This window comes from Zootoca vivipara, chromosome 8 (genome assembly GCF_963506605.1).
Source record: "Zootoca vivipara chromosome 8, rZooViv1.1, whole genome shotgun sequence".
NCBI classification, from domain to species: domain Eukaryota; kingdom Metazoa; phylum Chordata; class Lepidosauria; order Squamata; family Lacertidae; genus Zootoca; species Zootoca vivipara.
The window spans coordinates 37,174,788-37,184,035 of NC_083283.1; the positions used below are offsets into that span (position 1 = coordinate 37,174,788).

Below are 9,248 nucleotides of genomic sequence, written 5' to 3' on the forward strand. Positions count from 1 at the left end.
TTCCTTGACTTGTTCATTCTGTTCAAGGTAGAAGGGAGCTATAAGCAAAGGGAGACAAAGTTGTTAGAATCCCTACCTTTGATCCTTTTCCAAGGACAGGCTTTATGAGATTCACCATGCTACTATGCAATGTTTGCTGTTACCTCACACAGCATGTTTAACTGCATATGGCAACTCAAACCTAGTTGTATCATTTCCAAAAACCTTATTGTCTTCATAGGGATGCCACACCCACCAGTGTCTCTTTAAATATCACAAAGGGATGCATCAGAATAGGAGTGAAACAACCTACCAAAAAAACCACGAGAGAACTTCTGCTGGTCCCATGGAGAGGTAACTGATGTAAAGGGAATTTAGGCTTACCAGGAACGTAAGTAAAAAGTTTGTGTTTCATAGACTTGTAGAGTTGGAAGGAACCCCAAGGAATCTCAGTACACCCCCCCCATCAAACTGGAAACCATACCAGACCCTGCTAAGCTTTGCAAATGTGCTAGCAGTTGTGTTATTTGTCCATCTGTGAACAGGGGTCAGCAGTGTGTGTGTGTGTGTGTGTGTGTGTGTGTGTGTGTGAGTGTGTGTGTAAAAACCAGTTGTATGAAAACTTTAGGCTGTTTACAAACTGTCAACTTAAAACACAGCTAAGGTGTTCTTTTTTCAAGCAGGGTTTATCTGAAATTGGTTTAGGGGAAAACTAACCAATATACAGTATTTCATAAGTGGTGCTGTGGGTTAAACCACAGAGCCTAGGGCTTGCCGATCAGAAGGTTGCCGGTTCGAATCCCTGCGACGGGGTGAGCTCCCGTTGCTCGGTCCCAGCTCCTGCAAACCTAGCAGTTCGAAAGCACATCAAAGTGCAAGTAGATAAATAGGTACCGCTCCAGTGGGAAGGTAAATGGCGTTTCCGTGTGCTGCTCTGGTTCGCCAGAAGCGGCTTTGTCATGCTGGCCACATGACCTGGAAGCTGTACGCCGGCTCCCTCGGCCAATAAGGCGAGATGAGCATCGCAACCCCAGAGTCGGTCATGACTGGACCTAATGGTCAGGGGTCCCTTTACCTTTTAACACAACATTAGCCACATATAGATGGTGGCTAATGTCATGAATAAACAGCTCTCCAAACCAGCAATAGGAGAGCACTGGAGGCAGAGCAAACCCAGACTTAAACATATACAATATAAAACACTGTGTTTTATTCACAACTGGAATTTATCATTCTTCTAATACCAGTAGAATCATAGAAGGTAAATGGCCCCTGAATGCTTAAGTCCCGTCAAAGGTGGCTATGGGATGCGGCACTCATCTTGCTTCAGGCCGAGGGAGCTGGCATTTGCCCATAGACAGCTTTCTGGATCATATGGCCAAGCATGACTAAACTGCTTCTGGTGCAATGGAATACCGTGATGGAAGCCAGAGTGCATGGAAACGCTGTTTACCTCCACAGCCAATGCTCCATTTTTTGAGTCAGTGTATTCACAGCGACAAGAAAAGAAATTTGTGCCCCACCCCTATCCACTTTCCAAAAAACTTGACGTTAAGTCTCTACTGACACAGCAAATTGTTGCAAAGCTAAAGTTTTAAAATCATCAGTCATTAAAATTGGGTGGTGGCAGGTTTCCCAATATACCTTGCACCCCCCTTAAATTGTCTGGGGGTGGGCTGCTCGCAGCCCCCAAGCCGCAGCCTCTGATTGGTTTAGCACAGGCATGTCCAGAGTCCATTTTGGAGGGCTAACCTGGCCCACCAGTCAGCTTAATCCGGCCCCTGTGGCAGTTTATTTCCTGGGGTAAAATCCTAAACAACTTCAACCCTAAAAAAAGCTCAACAACTTCGATCCTTAAAAAAGGTCAACAACTTTGGTCGGCTCTTTGGTTGGCCCTCACGGCCCTTCACTTCATCACATCTGGCCCTCTTTGAAAAAAGTTTGGACACCACTGGTTTAGCAGGTACTGCCTGTCATGAAGTAGTGATCCTGTGAGCAAGGATTGCTGGGCAGGTGGTAACAATTAGTCCCCAAAGTGGGAGCATGTGATGGGGCTGATTGTCTGCCAGCATTCCCCAGCCCCTATAAATCTTCAAGCCCCTATAAATCTTCAAGGGTAGCCAGACACCTGTGATCACACATAGAAGGCAATTGGTTTAAAATCTTATAATGATGACAAAAAGAGGACAATATATATGTATAAAGACGCCATAGAAAATTGCAGGACAAAGGGAGAAATGGAACAGCAGTTGAATGAAACCAGCTTGCTTTGTGACTAGTGTTCTTTCCCAAGAAAAACAGGTGCCCAAACCCACCATGAAGTTGTTACAGTAAGTCACCGGGCGACTCAGGGCAACCCTGAACAGATGCCAGTTATCCATGGTTCCGGTGTGCCCCCACCTTCCCTTGTTTTCCTAGATTCAGGCAGAAGACAAGAGCAGCTCAGAAGGGCCTTGCACAAACACACATGAGTGCGATGGTAGAGGCTTCACTGGAATGCTTAAAGCCCACCACCAGTACATGTGAAAAGGATATACAAATTGGCCCCTCCATGTAGCTTGACAAATTGTGGCTAGGAACAGCTAGGAGTGGAATCATAGAGTAGATCTAAAAGAGGGGTAGACTTGCATACGCTGGTCAGCTTCTGTTTTGACCTGAAATGTTCGTTTGGGGCTTCTCAAAAGTACATAAAGACAAGAAGCAGGTGGAAGGAGCACCGGCCCACAATGGCGCCCACCTGAGAGGTGCCAGAACTACATTCTGACTGAAATATGATGAATCATACATTACTAATATAGTGGTACCTCTGGTTGTGGATGCAATCCATTCCGGAGCTCTGGTCGGAACTCAAGGTTTCCGCAATCGGAGATGCCTGTTCTATGCATGTGCGTGGCGCGATAGAGCACTTCTGCGCATGTGCGAGTGGCGAAACACGGAAATATACTTCTGGGTTTGCCATGTGCATATCCCAAAGGATACATAACAAGAGGGGCACGTAAGTAGAGGTACCACTGTATTGTACATCCCCACAATGAATGTTGAAAGAACAATATGTCTACTTGGCAAGTTATAATGGGAAAACTGGAAAAATAGTAAATAGCTAGAGATTTCATGAATGCCTCTGGGGTGGCAATTCAAACTGATGTACTGCATTTTCTGTTTTCCAGGTAAATGGTGGGGGGAAAAACCATTACGACTGTGGAAAATTCCACTTGATTTCTTTCTTTCATTGGCATACACTTGATGCTTCAGATCAGGAAACCATGAGCTGGTTTACTCAAATGCTGGAAAACTGGATTAGTTTTCCTTATTTAGAAGACTACCTGACCTTAGTGGTTCACCCTCGGTGGTTTTTTGTGCTTCTGATGTTGTTTTATTCAGCAGTATTGGTTTTGTTTTGTTTTTCCGCTTGTGCCTCACTTCTGTTATATATTTACAAGAAGATGAATAACCACCAAGAAAATGATTTTTATAGCAAATTTTGGGACAAGCCAAGGCACGTTATGAATCAAGTTGTAGATACGTATGGAAAGATATGGCATGGTGAGTAAAGGTTTCTTTCATACCAATAATTCCATCTTATCAGCCACTATACTTTCATAGGACTGAGCATCAGAATTTCAGGCGTCAAGCACGGGAACAATAGTTGCCACAGTGCATAAGAAGTGTAGCTCTGAACCCACCTTGGGGTCACAACAGCTACAATTTTGGTATGGCTTCATAAGGATCAAAACAAAGCCATCAATATTTATTTATGTAATAAGCATCATAAAGAAAAACAAAACATTTTATGAGGTATGAAATTAAGACATATCACAGAAGAAAGGGTCAGTTGGTGGCTGCATAAACACCATACATTTAATCACATTTAAAGCATGCCTCCTCTCCAAAAGAAACTTGGGATAATGTTGTTTACACTCAGTGCTTTCCCCCCTGTCGGTACGCATCATCGCTATGTTGTACCACCACCTCTTTCCCCCCTGCCACCATCTTGCTGCCACTTGCCCATCCCCCACTCATCCCGCCTGCACCTTTGCCGCTTCCTCCTCCAAAATCTCTGCTGCTTCCTGCGGCTGCAGTTGTGCCAGAGCAGAGGCACTTTGGCCATTTTGAGGGCCATGCCAAAGCACCTCCAGGAGGCTTCCCCTGCAGCCACGGGAAGCAGCAGTGATGGAGGAGGAGGAAGAAGCAAAGGGGGGGGGGAGTGAGGGAGCTGTGGGGAGATAAGTGATGGTAGGGGAGGTGGGTCATGGTGTATACCATCACCTATTTTTCTAATAATAATAATAATAATAATAATAATAATAATAATAATAATAACAACAACAACAACAACAACAACAATACTCTTTGATAACACCTCACAAAGCTACAATTAGCACAGCCCTTTAAAAATAGTTTTCCAAATGGTTGCGGCCCTGTGATGATCTCTGGATGCTAGGTTGGTGACTGACATCTACATCTGCCTGGCCCCTCCAAGCTTTCTTAAGCAGGTAAGCAAAAGAGTTTATTTCTTGCATTTATAGCCCACCATTTTCTCCAAGGGGTGCATGGTTCACCCCCCTCCTTCATCCCTTCCGACAAAGACCCAGTGGTTAAGAGGCGGTGACTGGCCCAAGGTCACCCAGTGAGATCCATGTCTGAGTGGGGATTTGAACCTTGGCTTCCTTCAGTTGGTAAATAAATATGGGGAAAGCAAAATGCCACTTCAGCAAATGCCTGAATTTGTTTCATTCTCCATTCTATTCTCCATATTTACCTCTGAGAGATGGGGGAGAAATGTTCTCCATGGAACTGGAGATCTTTCCCCCAAAGAAACACTCTATGCTGGGTAATACTGGCCTTCAAATAAAAAGAAATATCCAAAACATTTAGTATAACAACCTGTTAAACCATCTCAAAGGCACAAACCCATATAAAATCATAAAGTAGATTTAAAAAGCAAAACATAGGTATAGCTGTCTCAAAGGCTGGGCAAAAAATGTTTCCGTCTATGCCCAAACGTAAGCAAGGAAATAACATTTCAGGAGAGGAGGTGTCTCCCTTTTTTAAATCTGCGACCACCACAGAGTAAGCTCTACTTCCTGTGGATGACAACCTAGCACCCAGAATGCTGGAGTACCCTGTTTCTCTGAAAATAAGACGTAGCCATAAAATAAGCTGTAGCAGGATTTTTAAGCATTCAAGGAATATAAGCCATACCCCGAAAATAAGACACAGTAATAGGCGCAGCAGCAATGCCGGTCACGGCAGGAGAAGGAGGAAAAAAATAAGACATCCCCTGAAAATAAGCCATAGTGTTTTTTTTAAGGAAAAATAAATATAAGACGGTGTCTTATTTTCGGAGAAACACGGTATATATACCGTAGCAGAGCTTTTACCTGACCTTCAGTTTTTCTGAACCACACTGTTTTCCTCCACTAAAAGATGGTGATATCGTATTTAGTTTCATCAAAGCAATATTTATTTGTTAAAACTTTGTATTATTTTCAGGTTATGAAGTTATGGACATGGAACGTCTCCCTAAAGGTCCAGGGATTATTATTATTTACCATCCAGCTTTTCCTATCAACTATATATTATTTCTGAATAAACTTTATAAAAAGACAGGGTTATACTGCCATTCAGTAATCGATCACATGTTGTATAGGACGCCAGGTAAATGATTTAAATTCAAATCATGTCTTTTTAGATAAAAATGTATAAAATATGACGTAAAACAAAGCGATTAAATATAAAACAGTGCATCAGGCAAGCAGGTAAAAAGCAACAGAAAAATAAAATACCACCAATAGGTGAAATTGCACTCCGACTCACTCTTTTGCTTACCAGAAAAAGCCTACTCCAAGAACATGTGAGCAAAAGACGAACCAGCATAAAGGTTTCATGAAATTGTGGTTGAAGAGGATTTGCAGAGAGCTGTACTTGTGATCCATAATAGTGCAATATCATTTGAATTAACAACACTTGTATCCACAGTATTTCCTAAATAAGAGTTATATAAAATGCACTTTTCTGTTTGGGTTTTTTTTTTTTTAAGGAATAAAGATGTTTTTGGATGTGATCTTAGCAAAAGATTTCACGAACGCTGAATGTGTGGAAATTCTGAAGAAAGGCCATTTATTGAGCATTTTACCTGGTGGAGCTAGAGAAGGAAATTTTAGTAATGACTACAACTTAATGTGGGGTAACCGCACAGGTTTTGCTCGGATAGCTTTGGAGGCAAAAGTGGTGAGTGACCTTTGGGCAATTTGCATTGACCTCAAGATTATCCTGGAAATGACGTATGATGTAATGTGTTAAAATCCTTGATCTAGCATCCTAAATAGCCAATAATGGCAAATATCCTGTTTTGGTGTCAAATGATTATCTGGAGAGCCACAAACCAATGACATTTAGAAAGAAAAACAGCTTTTTCTTCTTTTTTCTCTTCAATTCCTGAAAATCTGGGGGATAGCTTGTGAGGTTTCATCATCTGAGATATTTGAACTGAAGCCAATTACATAATTTATGAGTTGCCTGTCATTATAATACCAGATGTGAAGCATTCTTCCTAGTCTTTAACAAAAATAAAGGCAGGACGGTTGGGGGGGGGGGAGTAGTTATCCAGTTCTCGTCTTTCTTTTCATTTTCATTCCATCTTTTATCTTTTAGCCCATCATCCCCATCTTTACCCAAAACATGTGTGAAGCATACAGGACCTTTGGAAAGACAAGTGAGCTAAAAATCCTATGTTCCTTGGTTGACCAAGAGCTCTGATATCAGGCAATAAACATTTTAGTGTTTTTTTTAAAGAGTATCTATTTATTACCTACTAGTAGAGTTTATTCCATGTACACTTATCTGCAAAAAGCTGTGCTGCCTGCCTGAGAACTGAGTGAACATGTCCTTGCTTAGTTTCCCATTAAATTTAAAAGAAAGCTACAATAGATAAATGTGGTAGCTACCCGAACATGGAGAGGAACTGAGCAGGAAACAAATCAGATTCTGCAGTCTATTGCACAACCTATGACCCTGATTGCAAAGAGTGAGAAGAGCTGACTGAATATCTTGCATCTCTTTCCCCAAGCACTCATATTATTTAACTCTTCCACACTGTGATGGATGGATCGTAACTGCTAAACACTCAGAATGCCAACTAATTTGAAATTCTTTCCTAATCTTCTTCCATTTCATACACAGGGCTGACAAAATGGCTGTATGAGAAAACTCGATGTATATTCCTTCCAAGTTATGGAGGTTTCCCAGTGAAACTGAGGACATATGTTGGAGAACCCATCCCATATGATCCAAATATAACTGCCACAGAGCTGACTGAAAAAGTAAGTGAACCCTACACTTGGAAATAAAGAAGCAGGATATTTTTTCCCTGTTGGTTTCTCTCTCTTTCAGTTCTAAATTGTATTCTGAATACTCACTTCCTCATTCTATACGACCAGAGAGAGGGTTCATCATATACACTTTTGTGCATTATTTTCCTCACTCAGTTTTCCCTCTTCTTAACTTGTGCAGACTAATTAAATGGGATAAACTATGTATTAAGTAGTGAGTGGACATATCAAACGACACAGAGGTTTCACCAAGTAGACCTTTATAAGTGAGCTGGAACTGAACTGAACAGCTCAGCTGGCCTGCTTTTATAGGCAGCCGGCTGTCAACATTGTAACAACAACTGCCCAGGGTTTCCCGCCTAAATTACCGTAACTGACGTGGACCTGAGTGAAAACTATACACACAATACCCCTGGTGGCTAGGGTGAGAACTTCAATACATAACACTATGCATTTTATCTAGTGCAGCACAAAGAGAGATCTGCTCACGCAATGGAACTTTTTCCTCCCCCAATATGGGCCCCAGAACTGGGCCCCAGTGGGTCCCTCTAAGTCACCCCAGTGCCAATTTTTGAGGGTGGTGAGAGGGCTGAAGAGGAAGACAATTCATTGTACATGTGGATGTGTGTTGCATGAGCAGAACTGCACTGTTGGATACAGCTACTTTAACAGCCATGATTCCAATGCAATGAGCTACCAACCCTGAATCTCCAACACATTTTTCGTTACAGTTATTGCTTGTACATCATCAATCTCCTAAATGGGATGCTGTTTCCCAGAAGACAATTTTAAACACAGGTGCCATCTCTATGATACACTCTGGTATTACATTATAATGTGACAATAACTCATTCTCACAGAGTGCTGTTGGTTAGGGCTGTCTAAAAGAAGCTCAACAATTTTGGGGCCTTCCTAAATGAGAAAACCAGGGTAAACATGAATACAATGGGCTGGATTCACAGAGAGATGAGCGGTTGTACTGTAGAGTTTGCTGGCCCTCTTGCTCAACCCTCCATGCCCAAAAAGCCACTCTTGGGCGTTGATTACACAAGGCCTCTCACGTAACACATCTTCGAATACAAATGACTGGATTTACATTTTCAGCATCGTCCCTCAAAATAAATTCAGTTGCTTACATTTCCATTTTTGCTGGAAAGAAGGAGATTCTGGATGCCACTGATTCTGATGCCTTTAGCTTTTTCCTCACTGATATTAATAACTGTGAATATCTATTTTGCAATATATTGCTAGAACATAATGTAGTCCTTTGTTTTTCTTTCAACAGGCAAAGACTGCACTTGAAAATCTTCGGGATAGACACCAAAAAAGGCCAGGAAATATATTAAGAGCTCTTTCTGAACGATTTGATAAGCATGGCAAAGCCAACTAGCTAAAACAAGAAAGCTAAAACAAACCATATGTTTGTAATAGGAAAAATTAATAATTATGTAATTAAAGCTAAGTCAACATGCACAGAATTGTGCTGGATTGTATATTTATTTGGAAGGGCCACTAGCTTAGTAGCTCAGCACCTGCTGTGCATGCAGAAGGTCCTAGGTTTGGAAGAGATAGAAGTGCTGTCTTGTCCTATCCTGCAAGACTCCCAGAATGCCCCTTTTGGGGAAACTTGCACTAGTAGAGCCAGAATCACAAAGTGTTACAGGAAGGCGAGTGTTTAATTGAAACATTAAATAATGTTACATCTGAAAGAGTAATGTCTATAATTAAGCTGTATTGAAATAGTGACACTTCTTTTATGTTTATAAAAGGCTGCTCCAAGATCTGAGCCCTATAAAGCAAGTCTTCATAAACAAATAGCAAGAAAAGTAGAGAAACTAAAAATATAGCCAGGCTTGGTGAAAAAAGTGACTGATCTAACAAAAACAGCCAACTGAGCTGTGAATTTGAGTCTGGGCAATCCATGTGCAGTTAAACAGC

At 41.7% G+C, this 9,248-nt stretch overlaps 1 protein-coding gene across 3 annotated transcripts; it reads left to right on the plus strand.

The window, feature by feature from the left end:
• The first annotated feature begins 238 nt into the window (after positions 1-238).
• LOC118089971 (monoacylglycerol/Diacylglycerol O-acyltransferase) lies at positions 239-9,019 on the plus strand. Of its 3 annotated transcripts, none has more exons than XM_035125199.1 (7): positions 239-370; positions 3,147-3,522; positions 5,473-5,637; positions 6,020-6,210; positions 6,634-6,694; positions 7,162-7,301; positions 8,596-9,019. In XM_035125199.1, the coding sequence occupies exons 2-7, from the start codon at positions 3,243-3,245 to the stop codon at positions 8,698-8,700; spliced, it is 942 nt and encodes a 313-aa protein (XP_034981090.1). In that variant the 5' UTR covers positions 239-370; positions 3,147-3,242; the 3' UTR covers positions 8,701-9,019. The 3 variants fall into 3 exon arrangements, with proteins under 3 accessions (XP_034981090.1, XP_034981091.1, XP_060133791.1); XM_060277808.1 differs by having other exon boundaries at positions 258-370; positions 3,423-3,522; XM_035125200.1 differs by lacking the exon at positions 5,473-5,637.
• The last annotated feature ends 229 nt before the right edge of the window (positions 9,020-9,248 follow it).